The following is a 26,227-nucleotide window of genomic DNA, read 5'->3' as shown; positions in this document are numbered from 1 at the left end:
CTCTTCTCTGTCCTTGCACACCCATAGAAGTAGGGATAAGGGATCCCTGCAAGGTTATGGTGATATTTTGGGGATGGCTCTCTCACTGCTCTGGCAGTGCATGCAGTCCAGGCACCCCAGGAGGTGGTGCTGGGTGATAAAGAGCAGAGTGTGGGCATTAGGCAAGTGGTTAGGATGTTGTGAGGGGTGAGCGGGGGTTATCCCTCCTTTAGCTATGTTGGGTTGGGAGCTCTGCTGTCTCTGTCTCAGCTGGGTAGCCACTTGGTCCGTGCTCTGCCCTCTGGCCCTTGCTGTACGGCTTCCTGTAACTTCTATGTGTCTGGGTTCCATGCATTGTTAGTGTAGCGAGTGGGGTGCCAGTGCCGAAACTTCTCCTCTGCTGCAGGAGTCTCTGGGGAATTTTTGGGGCGGTTTCCCACTCACTATCTTGTCCATATACTCTTCATGTGCATTCCCAGGAATGTCAGAGAGTGCCTGATAGCAAGGGACAGAGTAGAGCGGGGACTAAGAGGTTGACCTGTGCAGAGGGGGAATGTCAGAACTCCCAGATGATAAAGGGATGACCTTCAACATCTCTTCCTTTTGGCAACTTTACTTCCTGCCCTGGGCAAGCTTCAGTCTGCAGTGATGAGCTGCAACAGAGAGTACTCTCAACCAATAACGGTACTTTTAGCCATTGTGCTGGCTACCTTAGCTGCTCCTTTAGGAGCAGAAACTCTGGGAAACATCTGGAGGACTTCTGGGACCTCAGTCAATTTGAGGCCACACGCATACAGGAAAGCAAAATGACTCCGACCCTAGATCCCAGATTAATGTGGCCTAGGAAGGACTCTTTGGTTTGAAAATGTTGCCGACCCAAACTACAACAAAATTCAGAACAATTGGTCAACAAAGATCCATATAAGAATGTCCATTTGCATGACTGAAAATATACAACTTAATATTATTAATTGATATGATTAATAACAGCATAAATGAAACATTGTACTCACTTTAATGGGACTGTTACAGCTGTATCTTGTTGCATGTTTCTTTTGATTTGACCAGTTATGATGCAAACTACAGCTTCATGCACACATTCAGATTGTCTTCTGTAAATCTAACGGTGGGGGCTGGAGATATGGGGGTGCAGGAGTCAGGGCTGGGGTGTATGAGGGGCTCAGGCAGGGTGTTGGGGTGTGTGGGAAGTGCAGGAGGAGGGGCTGGGTCAGGATTGCCTCAGCCAGCTCGTGGCCTCTCCTCCTACCTGTGTGACAGTAGTGAGGGGCAAGGGGGCACTGCTAGCCCTTCCTACTCCTGGGTCAGGGCCGGGGACAGGATGCTGCAGCCAGATGGGGCCTGTGCCTCAACTGGGGCCTTGGCCAGAATGCCACGGAAGCGGCCACACCACAGCTCCAGCACCAGCTCTGGCATGCAGAGCAAGCAGCCTGTCCTGGGGTAAGCCGGGCAGCCATCGCGTGGCCCGCCCTGGCCACAGCTCCTGTCTTGGGATAGGGTGAAGCTTGGGTCAGGGCTTTGAAGTGGCTGCCCAGCTGGTCCCGGGGTGGGGCCGCGTGGCAGGTAGCTGCCCTGTGTGCTGGGACTGGGGCCGGTGCCATAGTATGGCTGCTCCTGGGGCTGCATCATGGCCCTGACCCCAAGAACAGCCACACCATGGCCCAGTTCCAGCTTCAGCACATGGGGCAGCGAAATATGGCCAAAAAAAGCCATATTTGGCTTAGAAGCCATGGGTTGTCGACACCTGGTGTAGGACCATTTAGCATATTTTCTGTGTGGCAACTAGGGTTGCCAGATGGTTTCAACAAAAATACCGGACACACGTGACATTACATCACAATCTACATTACATCTGATTTAAAGAATACTGGACATTTATATTTCTCATTTATATTTTCTCAATTTGTTTCCCAAACAGAAAGCTCAAATACTGGGCTGTTTGGTTCAAAACTGGACACCTGGCAACCCTAGTGGAAACAGAGAGGGTTTGGCTTGAGCCTGAGGTCAGATCAAGGCTTAAATTGCTATGGAGTCAACCAACCCTATGTGGACTAGCCACTAGAAGAGGAGTAGGCATGCTTTGCCAGTAGGTTTTATGGATGTTCTTACTGACATAGTAGAGGAATGTGAACACTCAGGAATACTGGGTTCAGTTCCAGGTTCTGGAGAGGTTTCAGCTTGTGTGGTTCTAAACACTCCTGCTCCTGACTCTCCACTTCTCTTCTCATTTTCCTATCTGTTTCTGCTCATGTCTCCTCTTCTGCCTGTTTTCCCTCCTCCTTCATGCTGGTGGGCACAAGCATTTGGAGGGTAGAGAGGGGAAGAAGGGTACAGAGGAGCTCAGGAGAGGTCTCTCACCTATCATTTCTGATGCCTCATGCCACAATGGCTACTGGGAGGTAAAGTTATATGGATGAAACATGCTTAGTATAGATAGCAGTATCCAAATATTCTATTAGCCTCTCTCAAACCTTCACTGAACTTCACTGATTTTCAGAGCCTTAGGTTGGTGAAATCTGGATAAATTTTTAATTGGGATGGCAAAAGTCATATCCTTGAAACTAAGATGATTCCCTCTGCATCTGCTTGATTTTTCTGCCAGGTATCAAGACAAACTGAAGCATGGGGGCCTTTACAGCTTTTCAGTGAAATGCTGATAAAACTTTAACATAGGCAAAATGGTAGATTTTCTTCACGATGTTCTCAGAATGAAGGTTTTTTAGCATTTTGATTATATGAGCTCATCTATGTGTCTACCCATAGTTCTCAAAAACAATGTATAATATTATACATATACAAGGAGCCTAAATAAAGTTTGCACTAGCAATCTTAATGCCTCTGATACAAAGGCAACAGCATGGGATTGCAGGGGGCTCCCTGGGAGTAAGGTCGGGAGCACACTGGCTGCTGGCTTCGCCCCCAGGAACCATCGAATAATCATGTAACTGATAAGATTTGGTGCGGTTTCATGATTATTTAATTTAACAACATTGAACATCCCTATTACCCCGAACGCTGTCTCCCTTCTGCCCTAACCCCCCTCCCATGCTGCTGCTTCTGTGGGAGGCAGCGTGGGCGTAGGGAGTGGCTCCCCAGAAGTCAGCCAGCACAGAAAACAAGCTTTAAAAATGGCTCCCTGTAGGCACTAGCTCTCTGTGCCACCCTCTCTGCTGCCTCTGATACCGAGACAAGGTGGGAGAGTGCATAATCATTAGGATTTAGCAATAAATTATTTTCACTAACTCTCTTTAAAGAGTACTTGTAATAAATAGTTGTTACTTGTTCATTTGCTTTGTACTTCATAGACACAACTTGGGCCTGTATGCAGGAATTTCTGTGCGGGTACAGTTTTTGTAAATGTGGACTGCAATTTTGTTAAATATAAAGGAGTTCAAAATAGCCCTGCAAGGAGTGTGCATAAGCGAGTTTAATGAAAAATTTGAGTGGAAAATGATTTTGTTATAACATACTAAAAATTTATACAGTAATAAACGTTTTATAGAAATTCTTTTTGGATTTTGCTGTAATATCATAAGTGAAAAACAATATTCCAAAAAGTCCTCCACCCTCCCAGGAGGGCTGGGGCAGAATCAGCCTTTGTCTGGATTGGCCATGGCTGTGGTAACCTGGCCCGAGGGGCTGGATGGCTTCCCCGCTCCTACCAAGACAGCGGAGCCCTACACCCGGCTTTGCTCTGGGGGTGGGGTGGGGAGGGAGGAAATCAGCCTTCCCTTGGCTGGCTGGAGCATAGGGGAGAGAGTCTCAGGCAGCTCCCCACCCCAGCCTTCCCCAGCCTGGCCAGAATTGGCCCCATAGAGGCTTTGCACCCCCCTTGCATATGGGCTGCAGTGACATATTCTATTATATATAGGGCAATGATTTTAGCCAAACAGCCATGCTGATTTCAGTTTAAGTAAAAGCTGAGGAGCAGAATCAGTGGCGAAAAATATTTTCGGTTACAACAAAAATGATGAACTTTATTCTTGTAATGTAGATGGTCACATTGCATTTTTAATTGTTGTCTGAAACCGAATATGTATATTGTCTTTGTTCCACTAAAGAACCTATGACTATAGGTCCCTTGGTGCTAACTGGCACGAAGCACAGTGCAAATGGTTTCACAAGGTTGCCTTAAGATCAGATATATGCCTAATAGTTCACTGAAGGCTGTAATGTGAAGTCTTTACTGTGAACCAGTAGCCCACTGGATATCATAAGCATTGCAAAATGTGGGTATTGATGATATTTAATGAATTATGTACTAAAAATTAGGTTTTTAAAGTCTTGGAGTTAACACTGGTCAGAGGGAGATGCTGACATACCTCGGAAATACATCCTGCCTGAGATAACAGATGTGTATCTTCCTGTTTGTTAATTTGTTTATTGTGTATCATATGTCTCTCAGACCTCATAGTATCTCTCTGTGAATGTCTAAACTACATCCCTCTTTCAAAAGAGGGATGTAAATTAGGCAGATTGAAAGTTCAAATGAAGCAGGGATTTATATTAAAACAGTGCTTCATTTGCATAATTGCATCTCAGCGTTCTTTCAAAAAAGGGTATTTCAAAAGTGAAACCGCCATCTAGATGTGGTTCTTTCAGAAAAAAAATCCCTTTTTCAAAAGATCCTGTACTCATTTTTATCTAAGACTTTTCCTACACAATCAGGAAAATCTGAGAGTTATACACGAGTGCGGGTTATACTCATGTGTGGGTTATATATGCTAATTCACGGTAATTACTTTGAATACTTTTACTTTTAGAATTTCTGTATGTTAAGCTTTGCTTTCCTTTCATTGTACTCTGTTCTCTCTGTGCAATTGCTTCTATATAGTAATTTTCAATTTGTACTCCTCCATTAAATCCACTAAAATAAGCAATTAAATAGTTAAAGCCAATATTTTAAAAAGTGGAACTAGATTTCATGCCCCATTAATGAAGGACAGAGAATTTCATACCTCTTTTCAGCTTGTCTGCCCTTCATTCTTTTTTGGAAGGTTATCTTTGCAATTATAAGGGCTAGACTTCTTAATATAATGAATGCTTAGATTCCATAAGATCTAAATGTGTCAGACCACTCAAATGCATCAGTGGACTAGATCAAATCTGTTGCTTTGTTTTTGCGGCCCCATAAAGCTGTGTGTATGAGTACTATTTTTACCAGAGGATGACTCAAGTATATTAACTGTCGCACCAGTAAAATCCTGATAGTGTCAAACCACCTATAGAATAGTGATAGAAATGTAGCCGTGTTAGTCTGGGGTAGTTGAAGCAAAATGCAGGACAATGTAGCACTTTAAAGACTAACAAGATGGTTTATTAGATGATGAGCTTTCGTGGGCCAGACCCAGAAGTGGGTCTGGCCCACGAAAGCTCATCATCTAATAAACCATCTTGTTAGTCTTTAAAGTGCTACATTGTCCTGCATTTTGCTTAAACCACCTATAGCTTTTCTTGTGAGCTTGTTAGGCAAAGTTAATGCTATATTCCCCACTTATGGTTGATCTCACCTAACTAATTTCCATAAAAACAGCAGTTTGTCTCTTGCCTGACTAAAGTCTTAGCATACACATTAGTATCTGGTGCTAAAAAATCCCACATTTTTTTAGCGAAGACGTAGCCTGAGTTATCTTTTTCTAGTAGTTTGGCATTTTAAAGAATATTGCAAACAATGAAAAGAACTTGACTGTTAACTGTTTTAATATACAGGCACTCCCCGGGTTACATGGATCCGACTTACATCGGATCCCTACTTACAAACGAGGTGAGGCAACCCCGCACTAGCTGCTTCCCCCCAGCAGACCAGGGAGACACGAAGCTAGCGCTCCCCTCCCCAGCAGACGAGGGAGACACCTCAGCTTGAGAATAAAGGACTAAGGGAAGTGAGGTGTGGGAGAATAAAACTGAGCTCTGGAGAAATGTTTGGCTAGAGTTTCCCTTACAATATAGGGACTGTAGGTTTGTTCTTAAGTTGAATTTGTACGTAAGTCGGAACTGGTACATATTGTAGGGGAAACTCTAGCCAAACATTTCTCCAGAACTCAGTTTTATTCTCCCACACCTCACTTCCCTCAGTCCTTTATTCTCAAGCTGAGGTGTCTGCTGAGAAAGCCACTCCGCGTCTCCCTGGTCTGCTGGGTGGGGGGGGGCGGCGGTGGCGCTAGCTTCGCGTCTCCCTGGTCTGCTGGGTGGGGGGGGGCGGTGGCGCTAGCTTCGCGTCTCCCTGGTCTGCTGGGCGGGAGCAGCTAGTGTGGGGTTGCCTCACCCCGTTTGTAAGTAGGGATCCTATGTAAGTCGGATCCATGTATCCTGGGGACTGCCTGTAGTGTGTGTTTTTCCCTCAGTTCCTTCTTCCTCGCCCTCCGCTACAGATGGAGCTCATTTCTCTCCTCCTCATTGCACTCTCATATCAAAGAGAAGCAATGCAGAAGCAATTGAGTACTTTAGATAGTGAAAGAGAAGCAATTGAGTACTTTAGATAGACTCCCCTCTATTCAAACTACAGGGGAAAAGAAAGCCGCTAGCAGCTCTCACTCCCTTAGCAGCCATGGCAAACTAAAACCAAAAAAACCCCCAAAACCAAAGGAACAAATAAACCAACTAATAACCTAAGCAGGCAGCTTGATTTATACAACTTGGTATTCTCAGGAGTGGGGAGACATGCTAGTCCTGCCTAAGGACACGAAATGTGGAAGATGCCAGGAGCCTATGCCAGCTTCCGATGCCCACAGCGAATGCATACGCTTTTTGGGGGACACACACAGATTGCAAAAATGTTTCCACTGCCGCAGCCTGACAGCGAGGGCTTGCAAGGAAAGAGAGCTCACAGCCCGCATGCTATCTATTGACAAAGCTCTTGACCCCTATAGCTATAAAGGGGGCAATAAGGACTTGAGCACAAAATCCGCTCAGGGCAATCCCTCCAGACGTTTCTTCAGTCGCTAGGCTTCATTATCAATGAGCAGAAATCCACACTATGCCATGCTCAATCCCTGGAGTTCATAGGCGCTCGCATAGATTCTATAACAAGACAAGCCTTACTCCCCAATCACTGTTTCGACAACCTAAAAAGTCTAGTCACTCATTACCACCAGCCCACCTGTGCCCATTCTAACTTGCCTCAAGCTTATGGGATACATGGCAGCCACCAATACATAGTCCCACATGCCAGGCTGCACTTTTGATGTTTCCAGCACTGGATTTCTTCAGTTTACAAGGCAGCCAGCTGCCATGTCCACAGTCACGTCTTGCCTCCTCCATGGGTCCTTATCTCTGTGTGTGGTGGACCCATGCACAGAACCTATGCAAAGGAGTGCCTTTCCATTGGGAGCAGTCATCCTAACGTTACTGTGGGCTGATGGGCTGGGGTGCCAACTTCCAACAAGTAGTCACGCAAGGGAAGTGGTCCAAAAACAAGTCCAGACACCACATAAACCTGCTTGAGCTTCGAGCAGTTCACAACACGTACAAGCACTTCCTTCCGCACATCCCAGGGCGCATCAGTGCATATCCTCTCCGAAAACATGACTACTATGTTGTACATCAGTGGTCTCCAATCTTTTTATACCCAAGATCACTTTCTAAATGTCAGGGCAAGCCAACATCTACGCCTCTCCTTCTTGAGGCCCCACCCTCTCCATTCCCCCTCCTGTCCATCGTTTTCTGTCCCCAGACCTTACTCTCACTGGGTTGAGATAAGAGGTGCGGGCTGTGGGGTGGGAATGAGAGATTTGGGTGTGGGAAGGGGTGAGAGGTGCAAGCCCTTGGAGGGAATTTGGGTGCCAGAGGAGATGGAGAATGGGATGCTGGTTCAGGGAGGGGGCTCCAGGCTGTAGAGTATTGGAGTCAGATGGAGGGTTGGGGTGCTGAGCAAGCCACAGGTTCGTGGATATGAGGGTTCAGGAGTTTGTTGGGCTATATGAGGGGCTCAGGGCAGGGAAGTTGGGAGTATGATGGGTCAGGACACAGATTTGCAGTGTGTGGATGGTGCAGGAGTGTTGTGGCCGAAGACTGGTGATGTGGGGGTGCTCGTTTGAGGATGCAAGAGGCTTGGGATGGGGTTCAGGTGTATGATGGGTTTAGGGTTGGTGTCTGGGGAGGTGGGGGAGGGTGCAGGAGTGTTATGATGGTGCAGCCAGATGGGGGCTTGGCTCCAATTGGGAGCTTGTTGGCCAGGCTTCATTTTTAAATACAATCTGTCAAACACAAAATGTTTCAGCATTGTCTTTATTTATGAGAGGGGCAGGGAACCTGTTTTGAGTCAGGGGTCACTGAACCACAGATAAATCACTCAGGGACCACACAAATTAGATGCAAACCCCTCCTAAACCTCACTGATGTGTCCCCAACTGAGACACCCCACTCCCCTCGAATTCCTGCCCCATGTGGGGGGGGGGGGGGCGAGAGGGTAAGTAGGACTGAGGTTCAAGACCTCAGGCCAGATTAACTCTTCTGGAGTTCCAGGGTTAGTGAAATTTGTGGGCCCCTCTACACTCAGAGGTGGGGCCAAAAATGAGGGCGCCAGTGTGTGGGACAGGGCTGCCAGTGAGTGGCATATGGATGGAGGTGGAAAATAGGGTACAGGAGCAAGCTGGGGGTAGGTGTCTGGCCATGAGAGAGGGGAGGGGGTAGGAGCAATGTGCTGGTGGGTGTCTGGCCAGTAGGCAGGGACAGGGTGCTGGTGGGTGTCTGGCCAGGAGATTGTGTTTGCTGGATGGTGTGTGGCTGGGGGTAGGAGCATGGTGCTAGTGGGTGTCTGGCCATGAGTCGGTCAGGGTGCTGGATGGGGGTCTGGGCAGGGGAAGGAGCAGGGTGTTGGTGGGGATCTGGCCAGGGGGCAGAGTGCTGATAGGGGGTCTGGCCAGGGGATTGGAGCAGAGCACTGGTGGGAGCAGGGGCAAGGTGCTAGTTGGGGCCGGGACAGGGAATAGGGTGGTAATGGGGGCTGAGAAGGGGCAAGGTGCTCGTGGGGGTTTGGGCAGGGTACTAGTGGAGACAGGCTGTTGGTGGGGGTCTGTGCAGGGGGCATGATTCTCTTGGGGGGTCTGGTCAGGGTGTGGGGACAGGGACAGATCGGCTGATGCTTGGCACGCATGCTTCCTCCCCCCCTCCAAAAAAAAAAACCAACAACAAACAGCTGATGTGCTTCCTAAGAAGTCAGATCTGGCACACAGCTGGGGCCTGCCTGCCTTCCTTCCCTCCTGGATATATAGGGTAGGGGGGAGGAAGAGGGTCCCACAGCTGCATGTCAGCTCCTACTTCTCAGGAAGTGCACGCTGTGCTCCTTCCCTCCCCCAAAACAGCTGGCACACTTCCTGAGAAATCAGATCTGACGAGCGGCCCAGGATGACTTCTCCTCCTCACCCTCACAGCACAGGAAGGAAGGCAGGAAGGCAGAATAGGGAAGGACATCCCCAGCTGCGTGCGAGATCCAGTTTTCAGGACGTTTCGGCTGTTTTGGGGAGGGAAGGAGCAGCACGCACACTTCTTGAGATGCTGGATCTGGCACACAGCTGTGGGACTTCTCCCCCCCCATCCCCACCCCCAACATCACAGGAAGCTGACACTACCTCCATTTTCCCAGGAGGTAACGCCAGCGTGGGCACCTTCCTGGGGGTGAGAGAACAGGGGGCGTGGCCTGGAACACATCACGATTGACTGGTCATGCCCCCACAATCGACCTGTCAATTGTAATGATGGGTCGGTGACTAGGGTTCTATATCAATCACCAAGGGGGTATGAGATCCCAGTCATTATGCACAGAGGCAATCAAGCTGTGGAATTGGTGTATCTGCCTCAATGTAACCATCACAGCAGCATACTTACCTGGGGACAAGAATATTATGGCAGACACCCTCAGCCGCAACTTCCTCACAGAGCACAAGTGGGACCTGCACGATCACATCACCAATGAGCTCTTCCAATGCTAGGGTGTACCTCTGATTGACCTCTTTGTGACCAGACAGAACTCCAAATGCCCCCAGTACTGTTTGAGAGTAGGCATAGGATATGGCTCCCTGGGAGATACGATGCTCCACTCTTGGGGGACCTATTTACTATATGCCTTTCATCCTATTCCACTCATTCCCAGAGTCCTCCGAAAGATACAGGAACATGGGGCCCGAGTAATTCTTATAGCTCTAGCGTGGCCTCAAGAGACATTGTTCCCATGTCGTTATCAGCTATCTCTATGACCTTCCTACCTGCTTCCGAACCTCCTGGACCTTCTCTCCCAGAACAAGGACTCAATACTTCATCCCTAACCACAAATGCTATGCTTGATGGCATGGTACCTATCTGGTTCTCAGAAGCAGAGCAGCAGTGTTCCTAACAAATGAGAAATATACTTCTGCTTAGCAGGAGGCAAATGACATGCAAAACTTACCTGTACAAATGGTGTCTGTTTATGCAGTGATGTACACGGGGGAGTTCAACTCTCTAGGGTGCTGCTCTACCTGATACTGGAATACATTATGCACCTGAAACAACAAAATTTATTGCGCTCATCACTCCAAGTGCACATGGCGGCCATTAGGGCCTTCCATCCTCCCATTGATGGGTTCTCCATATTTTCCCATCCCATCTCGAAGAGATTCTGGATGGGCCCACAAAATCTTTACCCATCACGTACACCCATACCTCCCATGTGGGACCAGAGGCTTAGGAAAGGGGGGGCAATTTCCCCCAGGCACCATGCTAGTGTGGCGTGGGACTGGTGTGGGACAAAGCGCACAGAGCACATGCTGCTCTTGAGCTGCCGATGCTGCTCTTTGCAAAGTGCAAGCCAAAGCAGCCGACTGGGTGGGAGGAACAAAGCTCTGAAGAAAGGTACACTGCTCCGTGCCTGGCTTGGGGAGCGGGGGGAAGGGGAGCACTCCCCCAATCAAATCTCCTCCTCCCCTGCCCCCAACTAGGCACAGAGGAACATACAGTAGAGTCCCTATCATCCGACCTAAACAGGACCGACACATGGTCGGATTACCGAATATGTCGGATGATACAGACTCTACTGTAGAGAAAAACGGAACAGCTGATGCCGCTCCTGCCGGGGACGAAGTTCCTGCAGAGCAGCATTAGCTGTTCCGTTGCTCTCTAGGAGCAGCTGCTGCCACTTCTGCGGGGGACGTCCCTCGCAGGAGCAGCATCAGCTGTTCCCTTGCTGTCTAGGAGAAGCTGCTGCTGCTGCTGCTGCTGCTGCTCCTCCTCCTGCCTGGGAGAGTCCTGGGAGCAGCAGCTTCTCCTATAGAGCGACAGGGCAGCAAGCGGGGCCGTTCTCTCGGCCCGCGCTGTATCTGACCCTGCAGCTCCCGGGGACAGAGTCCCCGGGAGCTGCAGGGTTGAATTAAGCGAATGTCGGATTACCGGGTGTTGGTTAATCCGGACTCCACTGTACCTTTCTTCAGAGCACTGCTCCTTCCACCCAGCTGGGTGCTTTGGCTTGCACTCTGGAGAGAGCGGTGCTGGCAGCTGCAGCAGCCAGCACTTAGCCAGCAGCTCAAGAGCAGAGTGACTCGTTCCCACCCCTCCCAGACCGGCGCCCCCCCGGCGGGGGGGTGGATTTGATTGGGGGAGTGCTCCCCTCCCTCCCAGGGGGGTGCCGGGCTGGGGGAGGCGGGACCCAGCCACTCTGCTCTTGAGCTGCTGGCTAAGTGCTGGCTGCTGTGGCTGCCAGCACCGCTCTCTCCAGAGTGCAAGCCAAAGCAGCCAACTGGGTGGGAGGAGCAGTGCTCTGAAGAAAGGTATGTTCCTCCGTACCTGGGTGGGGGGAGGATTTGATTGAGGGAGTGCTCCCCCCCAGCACTGGGGGTGCTTTGCTTTGTGGGGAGGAGGGGGGAATGCATGGGGGGCACTGGCTTTGGGGCAGGCGTGAGGTGAGTGTATTGAGATGGGGAGCACTGTCACTGGGGCGGCTGCCTCGGGAAGGGGTGTGAGTGCCTTTGGGATGGGGAGGTACTGGGGGGGCTGTCTCGGGCAGGGATGGTTGTGTTGTACTTAAAAGTACTGCATGGGATCTTTTTTTGGGGAAAAGACAAAATGACATATTTATTGGACACGCACACGCACACATCTTGTTTTTCATCAATGGCCAGATTAGTTAGGTGGGGGAGGGTTGAAGCAGGGGCGGATGAGGGTTTTGCAGGGCTCCTGGCAGCACAATTTCGTGGGGTCCCCCCTTTGACATGGCTCATGCACAGGGCCCGGGGAAGCTGCCTGGTTTGCCCCTGCCCTATATCCGCCGCTGGGTTTAAGCCAGATCAATGCTCCCATGTTGACTGCAAGATGCATAGTGTCTTCCCTCTCATGCAGAGAGTAGTCATATGCATATGCAGTTATTCATCTATGACACCTTCTTCTGGGTGGGTTTTTTTTAATGCTCCCCCATTCACCTTCAAAAAGGAACTTTCCAAAAAGGCTTACTACAAAGTTTCTGTGTTCTGTAAAAGTATACAAAGTTTCTATAAAAGGACATAATACAACAAACTAAAGACTTATTACAAAACTAAAAGGACTTGATACAAAGTTAAAATAAAAAAATTAATGAGAAAATGATTAATACAGAGATTAATGAGATTTACCTATAGTTGCATTGGTATGGAGGGGACTGAAGTGCCTGCTCTGGGGAAGGGATGTTGTATTGGAATGGGGGGTGCCTGGCTCTGGGCTACAAATGAGTGTATTGGGGTTACTTTTTTTTTTAATAAAAGATGCTTTATAACAAAAGGAAAAACTTAATCTGGTAGCACTTTAAAGACTAACAAACATGTAGATCATGCATGTCAAACTTGAAGCCCTCTGAGGGCCACACAAACGAAAACTGATAGCTTTCAGGGACACCAAAGAGAATGTACTTCTATAGGGCAGTTGTAATTATTTATTATTATAGATTATGTTTTAGGTATATTTTATGATATTTTTCTGGTCTTGTATTAATATAATAAAATAATTTGATGTGTAAAATTATTTGCTCAGTAACAAATGATGGAGGGTGTGTGCAAATTTGGCCTTTTCCCCCGGGTGCAAAACATCCTTGCTACGCCTCTGTGTGGGACTTAGGATTGGTCCTCCACTCACTCACAAAACCACCTTTCAACCAATGGTAACTTCATCACTTACCTTCCCCACCATGAAGGTGCTGTTCCTTCTCGCAATCATGTCTGCAAGGCAGGTTAGCGAACTTGCAGTGCTCATGTCTTCACTCCAATACAAGACTTTTCACAAGCATAAGATTATTCGATGGCCTCATCTGTCCTCCCTACCCAAAGTGAGGTCGGAATTCCATATCAATGAACCAATAGTCCTTTCCACCTTCTATCCAAAACTGTGCCGCTCCAGAGAAGAAGCCACATTACACACCCTTGGTATTTAGAAAGGCAATTGCCTTCTATTTTGATAGGTCTCAGTTCTTTCGGTTATCCCAGGGAATACTGGTATCCCTGACTGAAAGGTCCGAGGGACAGCCACTGTCTTCTCAGCAGCATTTCAAAGATGATTACATCATGCATTACTACCTGTTACTTGCTCCAGAGCAGGTCATTACCAATGACTCCAGGGGCACAGTCTATCAGGTTGATGGCAACATCAGCTGCTTTCACTCCAGGAAATTTGCAGAGCAGTGACATGGTCGTCAATTTACACATTCATGAAGCACTACACCATTCCACTGTGCTCCACAACAGATACTGCAGTCCTCTCTACAATCTGTTCTCTCCACAATTAATTGAAGCCCACCGTCCAAGTCAGTGGGCACTGCTTCACACTCGAAGAAGAAAGAGAAGTTACTCCGTGCAGTAATGATTGTTCTTTGAGATGTGTATCCCCATGGGTGCTCCATGACCTACCCTTCTCCTCATTCTTCAGGCAATAATAGCAGTCCATGAGGGCATTGAGGGGGAAATCTCGTTCCCCTGGAGTACAGAGCCCTCAGAGAGGTCCGAGGCTGGAAGTCAAATCAGTGAGGCAGGAGAAAAATCTAGAAGGGAAAACTTTATTATGCATGCATGCAGTCTGACAGCTACCAGAGAACAATAGCAGTCAGCCCTGAGTTACAGGTTTTTGGATCCTTTATACAGAATGCTTAGACAGTTCAGTTGTTGATATGTTAAGGAAAACAATCAAAGTCTCAGCAGAAGTACTCTGAGACTTCTGTTCACACCAGGAGTGCTAGAAGTAAGTTTTACAAAACAAAGGCACATGAGAATGTGGAGTGAGTAGTCTTACAAGGCAAACTGTGACAAAGATAAGAGTATACATGATAATTTGTGACAGACTAGGAGTATCCATGAATTTGAGAGAGGCATTTGTAAGGGTCTTTGATTAGAGTTTAGATGATTCCACTCTGATACAGGGAGAGAGGTCTGGAAAACTTTTAACCCTTACAGCAGTTTTCTTTTAGAGAGTTTGGATTTCCTCCAGTGTCCCCCCTTGGACACAATTGGAGTTATTTGATTTTCCCCACAGCATCAAAGAAGAAACAGAGAGGGAAAAGCGGGCTGCGTGCGCTACTTCAAAGGCAGGAACTTTGCTCTTTGCTCGCACATGTGCAGCTCACCTGATCACTGCTTGAAAGTCTCCAATCTGTGGTGCTGGGACGAGCCTAACACCACCGATGGAGCACCCACGGGGAGACGTCTCAAAGAACAATCATTACTGCATGAAGTGAGTAACTTTTTTTTCAGTGCATATCAATACTACTACTTCACGGCATACATTGTAATCCCAGTTGCCTAGGATCCTAAGGAACCTTTTCTGCACTACCTATAAAATGTTGTTTAGCAGCTACCAGGTGCATTTTTCTGAAGAAATAGGGATACGGTCATTACTAAAGGTAGGATACTTAACTAGGTAGACCAGTGGTCTGGTTTTGGCACACGAATTTTGTTTCACAGACTCCTGAAGATGAATTGAATTGCAATATTTATACTTAAAATCAGCATGGGTATGCAAGCATTAAGCTTAAAGCTGCAAATCTTTACAGGTTTAAGTATTCCTAATTGGGATTAATTTAGTTCTACTAAAGCCAAGGGTTCTACCTGGATGAGTAAGGATTTGCAAGATCAGGCTCTTACTTCAGGAGGTAATTTGAAAAAAATATTATTTTGTGAATACTGTATTTTTTCTTGTTAATATTAACCACAGAACAGGGTGGGGCTGTTTTTTTCATACTGTACTTTGGGTATCAGACTAAAGTGTTTGATTAATTAATCTCCTGAACTCCAAGATCTAGTTTGGAGAAATAATAAAAACAAAGAAAAAGAAATTAGCTTATCTTTACAGTTCTTTCTTCACATATTATAATATGTATCTAGTCTGTACTTTCCTTGTGAACTTTTGAGATCAAACAGTAAATTAATAATTCATTCATTCTTTGGTGAATGGTTTGAATAGTGTTAAGTAAATAAAGTATGAAGAGCAAGAAGAAAATAAAATATTGAGTAGTTGCTCATTAAATGTCACTCCTGTGCACTGAAACAGGCAGCCTATGGAAAAAGGTATGTGATCATTTAAAGACCGTCATAATGCATGTGCACAAAGGGACCTACTTAAGGTTGCACAGCAAACCTTGATTTGAGTATTTTCTGGCTTCTGAATGCTTGACTTTGCAAATTAATAATGTTCTTTTAAAGTTAGGGTTTTTTTTGTTTGTTTGTACCGGTTGAATCTCTCTAGTCTGGCACTCTCAGGACTTGCCTAGTACGCAACCACATGAGGTCAATATTGTATAGCAGCATTAGAAGATAGCTTAATTTAGGGATAAATTAGAGTTAAACCACAGCACAGAGCACTGAGAGCCAGGGCCAGTGACAGTAAGCAAACTTTATGGGACTGCAGGAAACTTGTCCGCACCCATGATAAGTGGATGTCTGGCTAACTAAAATCATGCTGGACCACAGATGTTGCTGGACTATAGAGGTTCAACCTGAATTATTGATTTTGTTTAATTTATGTTTGTCAAGGCTGATTCCCCACTTTGGCATGATGAATGCAGAAGTGGGGGCCCGCAAAAGTTCCCCAAAACCTTATCTTTCCAGGCTTTGGTATAAATTTTCCCCCCAAAATCCTAAGAAACCTATATTTTGGGAATAAAAATCTGCTACCACCAACCCCAGGGGCACCCCAAGCTCTTTTCCCCAAAGGGGTGGAAAAGGAAAAAAGAGAAAATACAAACTGCAGTCTGTAGCTTCTGTCCCCATGTAAGATCCCACAGGCCACAGAACTGAACCAATACCAGGTTAATAAGAAAGAAAGAACTTTTATTATCACAATACTCCTGTTACAAGCATAGTTGGATTGGCTAGATGGTAAGAGCCACCAATGAATAAACTCATGGGGAATTTTCCTATGGGAACAAAACTTAGTTACAAAATAGAGGAAAACCCATTTCTAAATGCACGGACATCAGATTCCCATTCCCAAACCATAAAACGATAAAACCTAAAGGATTTATCTAGACTTTGCCCTACTTGTAGATGGTGAAGAGACTTTTCTTGGAAAGGGATATGTTGTCTGTCCCCCTCAGTATCTGGAGAATCAACTGGCTCAGAGACAAAGGAGGGAAAACCAAAAAATGTCTTTGTTTCAGTTTGAAATCCCTATCTGCATTTCTGTTAGTTGACTGCTCCTGGCTAGGTACAGTAACCCCTTAGTCACCAGGCTGCTGGCCATCCCTCATGACCATGACAATGTTAAATAAGTATTAGCAAGCTTTCAGCCTGTTTACATTTGTCCAAGTTAAGAGTTTGGACTTCTTTGACTAGATGGATTTTAAAATCAATTCAGTTTATCTGCCTCAAGTTTCCAATTATAGAAAAGGACACTGTCTTGTTTTTTTTCCATTTCTCAACTCCTCCCCCCAAAACAACAACACAAATTACCTAACTTTGTAGGGCGTTTGCAAAAAGACAGCAATAAAAACTCTTATGGTGGTTTGGAAAAAGGGTTCACAATTAGCTCCATACTATAGATGTTCTGCACAGTAAATAATTTAATCTTTTTTTACCTTGGACAACAATTCATCGCAAGGCAAAATGCTAGAAGTCTGAAAATACTGGCTTATATTGTGTTGTTAACAGATTTTCTAAGAAACTTCAGAATAATATTTGCTCTTTCATGTTTACTGCTTTCAGTAGAAAACAGTTTTTTTGACTGTATAGATCAAATAGTGATTTTATTCTGATTATTTTTGGCTGGTGTCAGACTTTCTAGGCACACCTTCCCTTCCCAGAGCATGCCCCCTGATTGTGAAGTGGTCTGATTTAGTCTGTTTCTTTCCCAACTTTCCACCATTTGGATCTCCTTGAGCTATGTTTTAGTGGATCATTAATTACTGAGCCAGTGTTGCACATGTTCCGAAACTTTTTTCAGCAGTAATGAGGTGTGTATTTTTATTTAGAATGTTAAGATATTTGTGTAGTTCACTCGTCCTATGAGTTATCAGTTAAAATTAATTTTATATTTCTATTTAATAATGTATTTATATTAATGCATACTTGTATGGCTAAAATTTGTTGCACTGTATGAGTAAATTTATTTTCCTGATACCAGACATTTTACAGCATAAGTATTGGAGAATGAGCTGGATTCTATTCTTGCTAACACATTTTCAAGAGAATGGTTACCCAGGTTGTAATTGTAGGTCCAGTGGAGCTACCTAGTTATAAATGTGGGCAGATATAGGATGTCCCCAACTTATGAATGGGTTGTGTTCCAAAAGTTCATTTGTAAGTTGGTTGTTTGGAACTTGGAATTCATTTTCCCATAGATACAATATTATAGGTACTTAGGTTCCCAGGCTAGCCCACAAAAGCTTAATTAACCCATAATATTGGCTGAATATTAGGAAAAACTGTTTCACTAGAAGGGTGGTAAAGCACCGGAATGGGTTACCTAGCGAGGTGGTGGAATCTCCGTCCCTAGAGGTTTTTAAGTCCTGGCTTGACAAAGCCCTGGCTGAAATGATTTAGTTAGGGTTGGTCCTGCTTTGGGCAGGGGGCTGGACTTGATGACCTCTTGAGATCTCTTCCAGCTCTAGGATTCTATGATTCTATAATGTAGCTGAAATACTGTATATTTGCAATGAAAAAGAGTAGAAATAGTGGGTTTTTTTAAAAAAAAAAAATTAACCTTGAATGCTGGTACTTTCTCAAGTTTAGAGAAGGATGAGGAGAAAAGTTGAGATTCTGAAGGGAGCTTCTGGGTATCTACCAGCTGCCACCCCTCCCCATGGGCTCTGTGCTGGCTTTGCAGCCAGCCCCATCCCTGGCCAGCCCTCTTGCCTCCCACATGCTGCACCCAGCTCCCACTCACCAGGAGGCATCACGTGGTGCAAGCGTGGGTTGGAGGAGCAGAAGGTGGCCGTGCAGCCAGTCTCTGAAGAGAAGTGGTGGTTCCCCTTCAAAATGCTGCTTATCTTGAACTGCTGGTGTGTGAATGCCCCCTGCTCCTCTGCAGTCCTCAAAACAGCACTTCCACTGCTCGCCTCCACCTGTGCCTCTTGCCTGCTCCCCCTTGGCCAGAGCCATGCTTACCCATACGCAGAATACACAGCTGCATAGGGCATCCAGAAATTTAGGGCACCACTGGGTCTTAATGTCCACCCACTCTTCCTATCCCTGTTCTGAGGCTTTGCTGTGTCTGGAGAGGATCTAGTTAAGTTAAAAGTGGGGAAAAAAGCCTTTGCTTTACAAATATTTGATTAATGTCCTGCAGACTTACACGGGTAAATTCAGAAACTGACAATATATTCCTGGGTTTGGCACGTGCCTGTTAAATGGCTTCCTTACCACCTGAATGGCTATTTCACAGGTTCAATGTTCTGCTAATAGGTCTGGCAGGCTCTCTTGTAGTGCAGGTGGCCGGTCATAAGGAAAGGCATGGTCAACCGGGGCCTACCTCAAAGAGTAGGGACCTGGAAAAACTGGACTTTCTGGGCAGAAAGGCATATGCTATGGAGGGGCTTACAGCTGCACATTGCTAACCGCAGACAATGATAAGCGGGTATGTGTACAATACTTGGTCACCACTGGATAAGTTTGGGGAACACCTGCCTCAAGACTCCACCAGGAGTTTTCTGCACTGACAGAGGAGGGTAGAATTATTTCCTTTATAGTGTTGCAGTCCACACTAGATGTGGTGGACTTAGCTGCAAATACAATGGTCACCGGCATAGTGATGCGCAAAGGGGCCCGGTTGCAGGTCTCAGGTATTACCCCCCCCCCCCCCCCCGAAGTGGTATTCAATGCACAACTTGCCATTTGAAGGGGCAGGTCTGTTTTCACAACAGACAGACGCCAGACTACATAGTGTGAAGGACTCTAGGGGCCACTCTTAGGTCCCTAGGTATTCTTACTCTGGCTCTGCAGAGGAGAACCTATAACCCTAGGCCGCAAGTGAAGCCCTCCTACCAGGGCTATGTCAGACCAAGCAATGTGCAAGACTAGAAATAATGGCAACAATAATGCCAGTGGGCGAAATAGGCGCAGGTCCAGCTTGGACTGGGAGAGGGGAAGCGGGCCGCCCTCTCCTCAACAGACTTAAGTCCTCGTGTGGAGATATGCACAAGGACAGAGTACCAGTTCCTGTTTTGGTCCTGCTCTTTGGGGACAGGCTCTCCCATTTTTACCAGGCCTGGACCCAGATTACAACCAACCTTTGGGTTCTGAGCCTGGTGGTAGTGGGGTTTTCTAGCCCCTTCCATTCCTTGCCTCCCTTCCACTTCTGTCCCCATCCCTCTTCAAGGATCCCTCTCATGAGCATCTCTTGAGTCAAGAGTTGTTTTCACTCCTACAACAGGGAGCGTTGGAAAGAATTCCTCAAGATTTCAATGGGAAGGATTTCTATTCCCGTTACTTCCTTTTCCCCAAATCAAAGGGAGGCCTCAGACCTATTTTGGACCTATGAAGGTGCTGAGACCCCTTAATAAAGGCAAAATTCAGGATGGTCACACTGGCCTCCATTATTCCTTCCCTGGAAAAAGGGTACTGGTACGCTGCCTTAGATTTGAAAGACACGTGTTTTTACATTTCTGTAATGCCCACCCACAGGAGGTTTCTCAAGTTTATGGTGGGGCAGGAACACTTCCAGTTTTCAGTCCTTTCATTTGGGCTGTCCACAGGACCAAGAGTTTTCACAAAGTGTATGACCGCTGTAGCTGCTTTCCTGAGGCAGCACAGAGTCCAGGTATTTCCCGATTTGGAAGATTGGCTCATCAAGGACTGCTCGAGGGCACAGGTGTTGCATCACATAGACCTCATTGAATGCCTGTTTCTCAAGCTTATCCTCCTCATAAACAAGGAGAAATCTACCACTCAGGTGATATAATTTGTGGGGGACTGCTTGGACGTGAATACAGTTATTGCCTCGCTTCCCAAGGCCAGGCTCATGGCTATGGGTCTCATCATACGAGGCCTCATGACCTTGCTGTTCCTGATGGTAAGGAAATGTATGAAGTTGGTTACATGGCATCTTGTACTTATGTGGTCCGGCACGCCCAGCTGAGGCTCAGACCTCTCCAAGCCTGGTTAGCCCGAACACACAGTCAGGTCCGTGCTCTGTGGGACACGATTCTCACGGTCCCCCAAGAGGTCATCTAGTCCCTCGAGTGGTGGCTATGGGAGGACGTAGTATGTGTGGGAGTCCTTTTCGTGAACCAGAGTCCAATGGCGCAGCTTGTCACCGACGCATCAGATACAGGATGGGAAGCGCATTTGTCCAACCACTGGACGTGAAGTTTGTGACCCCCAAGGAGCGGGCGTGTCACAAGTGTTAGAGAGTTCAGGGTAGTCAGCCTGGCCTGCTGGGTGTTTGTCCGACCTAAGGCACCAGGTGGTCTCAGTCCTGACAGACAACATGGTAGCAATGTTCTGTATCAACAAACAGGGTGGAGCTTGCTCTTTTCCCCTGTGCTGGGAAGTCCTATTTCTTTGGGAATTCTGTATTGCTCACAGCATCCAGATGACAGCTGCCTACCTGCCAGGGAACAGGAATGTCCTGGCGGATATACTCAGCTGCTCCTTTGTGACACACGAGAGATCTTTCATAGGCCAGGTGCTGGGAGAGATCTTCCAGAGCTGGGGTTGCCCCAGATGGACCTCTTTGCCTCTGACAGGAACAGGAAGTGTTGGGACTACTGTTTTTATCTGGGGCAAGGACCAAGATCCAGGGGAGATGCATTACTGATCTTTTGCCCCCAATCCTTCTCTGCTTATTCCCTCCTTTCCCCCTGGTACATGAAGTTCTTATCAGGGTAAAGAGATTCAAGGCGATGGTCATTCTGATAGCACCAGAATGGCCTCGCCAGTACTGGTTTCCAATCCTCCTTGACCTGACACAATGGGGACCCGTAGTCCTGCCGACGGTATCAGATATAATCGCCCAGGACCTGTGCCACCCAAACCTTCTGTCTCTCCACCGGGTGTCATGGTATATTCGTGGGTGACGGAGGTGGAGCAGGCGTGCTTGGAAGGTGTGAGGAGGGTTCTGTGGGAAAGCAGGAAGGCCTCCACTAGGTTGGCATACTCTGCCAAGTGGAAACGGTTTTCTGAATGGACTTTGTAGAGGGGATTTCATCCCTTGCAAGCATCCGTCCCAGTTGTCCTTGACTATCTCTTGCACTTGATACAGACGGACCTCTTTACATCCTCCCTTAGGCTGCTATAGATGCCTCCTCTTTCTCCTGGGGGAAGGTGGCAGGTCGGTATATTTGGATCCAGTGGTCAAGAGGCTCCTCAAGGAGGTGGACAGGTTGTTCTCTCATGTAGGACAACCTGTGCTGCTGTGGGACTTCAATCTGGTGCGCACTAGACTCATGAGCTCTCCTTTTGAGCCTCTGGCTACATGTTTCCTTAAACACCTGTTATATAAGGTGGCCTTTATAGTGACAATCACATCAACTAGGAGGGTTTCCAAATTGAGAGCGGTAACGGTTGATCCCTCCCCCCCTCCCCCCGAAATACTGTCTGTTTTTGCAGACAGAGTTGGGCTGTGAATCCACCCTGTCTTCCTCCCCAAGGTGGTCTCTTAAGTTTCACATATCACAGGACATTTACTTACTGGTGTTTTTTCCAAAGCCCCATGCGACACCTAGGGAACACGCTCTGCACTCACTAGACGCTAAGTGCGCGCTGGCATTTTACATAGACAAGATGAGAGGGTTTTGGAAATCACCACAGCTCTTTATTTCAATAATTGAAAGAATGAGGGGCCTCCCAGTATCAGCCCAGTGTTTATTGTCATGGATCACTTAGTGTATTAGAGAGTGTTATGATCTTGCTGGTAAGGTACCACCTCGCATCACGACCCACTCCACTCGAGTGCGTGCATCATCAGTAGCCTTCCTGGTGCAGGTTCCCATACTGGACATCTCCAGGGCAGCCATGTGGTCTTCGGTGAACACATTCGCAACTCACTATGTGATCACTCAACAGGCTAGTGAGGATGCTGCTCTTGGCACGGCAGTGTTACAGTCCACATAAGCTGTTCTGGCCTCCAGTCCTGCCTCCTTTGTTTTGCTAGGGAGTCACCTAATTTGAATGCACATGAGCAGGCACTCGAGAAGAAAAAAATGGTTACTTACCTCATAACTGTTGTTCTTTGAGATGTGTTGCTCATGTCCATTCAAAATCCTGCCCACCTCCCCTTTGTTGGAGTACTCCGGCAAGAAGGAACTGAGGGAGGGGAGCGCCAGCAGGGATATTTATGCACTAATATGTTGGTGCCACTTTAGGGGGCTCCCTGCTGGCCTGATGGATACCACTGGGGAAAAAAGTCTTCTGAATCTGTGCACGCAGCACGTGCACATCTAATTCAAATAACCATGAGCAACACCTCTCGAACAACAGTTACGAGGTAAGTAACAGTTTTTTATAAAATTATGTCTCTAAAAACTCACCATCCCCTCCCCTGTTGCTGCGTTGGGCATAGGAGCCCCAGCTACAGTTTCATAGTACTGGGTAGGGCCCCATAAATCCTAAGGACATCCCTGCCTGAGGCTACAGATGACTTTTGTTTGTATGTACAGATGTTTGTAAGTCGGATAGTTATAACTTGGGGAGTGCCTGTACTTAATTATTAGTGAGGAGACACACCAAAGGAAAAAAGGCATATTTGATTTTGCATGACTGGCATTTAAGCTCTCCCGTTTGTAAGGTGAGCAGATGTGTTATGGAAATGCAGGCTATCCATATGGAATACAAAATATTGATTTTTATGGAGTCACATTTTAGAATAGAACTGTGTTTAAAGGAGGAAAAAATGAGGTATGGTGGTTAGAGAGAGCTAATACCCTTCTATCAATATTTCTAAAAGCATATTTTTTTATTTAGCATATTTTAAATATTACTTTACTTATAAAAGCATTATGGTTTTAAGTTTATCAACGCACAATTGAGTGTACATGGACATCTATTTGTGTTTAATAATTTAGCAGAATTATTGAACACAAATAAATGTCCATGTACATTTCATTGTGCGTTGATAGTTACGAATTCTAAAAGCAAATATATCTGTCTACTTTTAGCTGAAGTTTTTATTGTATTCTATCATCTTATGCCACATCTCTAAATTCTTTAAATAATGGATATGCTGAATATATTAATAACAAGTTGTAAACTGCATTTTTTAAAATTATATTTTTAAGTGTGATGAAATGCCTTCCATTTTTAAACATACTGAAACCTTTATAGTTGAGCAACTAACAGCTTCTGCAGAGAAAATACTAAACCAGATTGATTGTAATTCATTCATCACACTCCAGAGGGAAAGTTAACCTCTAACTGCTATGCATGCTTCTACATTTGAGCTCTTATTTCATAAGTAATGTTAGGAAACAAAAAGATTTGTAATTTTTATACTTTGAATTAAACGTTCCAAAGTAGTTTTCATGGTCTCTTCTGCTCCATGTTGAGTGCCTTCTCATTCTGGAAGAGATACAGATTGATTCACTAAGTTTTAAGCTGATCTGAAAATTACAAATCCTGTACAAATGGCTTCTTCACCACTGAGACAAATGATAATGTTCTTTCTTGCCAATCTTGACTTGAATATTTTCCAGATTGTATACTTTGGGTGTTTAGTTTGACTTTTATTGTTGGTGTTTGTCTACCTGGTGTCTTGCCTACTAACTCGTTTAATTAAAGTTGATGAATTCTGCCTCTTCCCCTCCCCTCCACCATTTGTTGTTCTGATTTGTACACATTCAAGACAGAATTAAAGTACTTGTTCCCAATATTTTTGGATAGGCAAGATGAAACACTGGGACACAACTTTTACTGATGTAATGATGGGCTCCCAGTATGTACAGTAGAACCTCCAATAAACCTAATACTGCTTCATGCAGAGCAGTAAACACTAGTTACAAAGCCATTCTTGGCTCAGCGCGGTAGTCTGGACGCGTGGTGGTCGACATCGAAGGCATTTGTTGACCACCCAGGTAAACCTCATCCCAGGAGGCATACCTGGGTGGTCGACAAATGCCTTTGATGTCGACACCTGCGCGTCCAGACTACCGCGCTGAGCCGACAAACAGCTGATAGGCTCAGTGCGGCAGCCATGTAAATTTAAATGAAGCGGCGATTATTTAAATCACCGCTTCATTTTCCTATGCCTGGTAGCCTAATCTACATGCCTCTGGCAACAGAGGCATGTAGTCTAGACGTACCCTAAGTTATCTGCTAATTTACTCCTCTCCTACCCTGCATTTTTGGTTCCTCTTCCCAGTGAATAGGTTCAGATATTGCCTCCACTGTCATTCAGAGCTTTCCCAACCAGCATCAAAGTGAAACTGACCTGTTTTTTTTTTCAGTTTTGCTACAGACACACTGTTCTGAAGAACAGCAGTGAAACTCAACAAGACTGGTCAGTTTTTACTGTGCTTCAGTTGGAATAGTTCTGAGAAGCATGGTTGAAACTCTCCAGACTTTGAAAGACAGACCTGCATTATTTTACATTCTGTTCACCTTTGGAAAGTCACTTTGCAACTACAAGAGGTATAAATTATTTAACTAAAACTTAGATTGTTTTAAAGGGTCAGATGAGACTCATCTACTTGCTCTTGTTGAGTGGATTTTGTCTCTGAGATTTTCAGTTTGGCCTAGCGGGAATGTTTATTTACCAACATTATTTAAGCTTGCTTTGTCATAGTTTCTAGAAATAATGTTACCTACTACAATATTTATTTTAAAAGTTAAGAGAAAATTTCAAAATTAAACTAGGAGAAGAAAATATACATACATACGTAATCATGGTTCTAATTACAAATACTCAAGAACTGTTTTGAAAAAGCATTTAAATGGGAAAACAATTTTATGGTAGAATTACAGTAAGAAAAAATGATTTCGTAGTACAGTACTTGCAGTTGTATAGCTAAACCTATTATTTGACTTTCACACTGATAAGCAAGATACGTTTTCACCCATATAAGAGATTCTTGAATTGCAGGGAATGCTTTATGGGAAATTTAAATCTGTCTCCCTAGTGTAATGAAACACTTGTTCAACTTCAGATATTGAACAAATGTTGATATGTTTATCCTATCACATGAGAGGGGAGATGGAGTATAAATGTAACCATCTAGCATATAATCTAGCAGATCTCTATTTTGGTGTATGAATAACAGACGGCAATGATGGGATAAAGTTTTTTTTTCTTCCTTATTTCTGTCAGATATGTTTGGATTATGTGCATATGCATAAGCTCCTATTAATATGTGAAAATTGTAGTTAGCTATCAAGGTTATGAAACACTAGCCCAAGGAACATATTTCACTACCTACATCCGTTTAAAATGGAAATAACTAGTAAAGTTTCCTATATAATTCTGACACCATTTTGTGGGTGTGCCTTAGGATTGGAGTTTTATCTTAGCAATACTCAGATGACCTTATCTCTCTCCCGTAGCAATACCTTGACAACCTGTAACAACCGTATCCATTCGTAAGAAACAATTTAGTCTACTCAGGGATCACAGATACTTAAATATATTACTATTAATCATCTGTTTGTTGAGTAAATGCTTCCCTATTTCATAACGATACACAATTCACAGAAAGACATGCTTTATAAATTAATTGTCTAAACTACTATCAAAAGGTCTGTGTTTGAAAGTGTTCTTCCCCAACACTTCATGTTTTCACTCTTCTCAACTTATAAGCACTTTAGTTCATGGCACCTGGCAGAGGGGGACCCCCTTGCTTCTTGGTGCTTATGAGTAATATTATAATGATTAACTGCAATACACG

General features: G+C 45.6%; 1 protein-coding gene across 4 annotated transcripts in view; it reads left to right on the top strand.

Moving 5' to 3' along the window:
- Positions 1 to 26,227, top strand: part of ADGRA3 (adhesion G protein-coupled receptor A3) — a 134,994-nt gene that overhangs the window by 13,504 nt on the left and 95,263 nt on the right. Inside the window, exon 2 of one of the 4 annotated variants that reach the window (XM_075930638.2) lies at positions 24,794 to 24,977. The exons of the other annotated variants lie outside the window; for them this stretch is intronic. Coding sequence (XP_075786753.2) covers positions 24,889 to 24,977 — 89 coding nt within the window. The 5' untranslated portion in view covers positions 24,794 to 24,888. The remainder of the gene's footprint in view (positions 1 to 24,793; positions 24,978 to 26,227) is intronic. 4 annotated transcript variants of the gene reach the window in all.

This window comes from Pelodiscus sinensis, chromosome 4, assembly GCF_052426305.1.
Source record: "Pelodiscus sinensis isolate ZL-2025 chromosome 4, ASM5242630v1, whole genome shotgun sequence".
NCBI classification, from domain to species: Eukaryota; Metazoa; Chordata; order Testudines; family Trionychidae; genus Pelodiscus; species Pelodiscus sinensis.
Note: the sequence above shows the minus strand (reverse complement) of the source record. Positions and strands in the feature narration are given on the sequence as shown.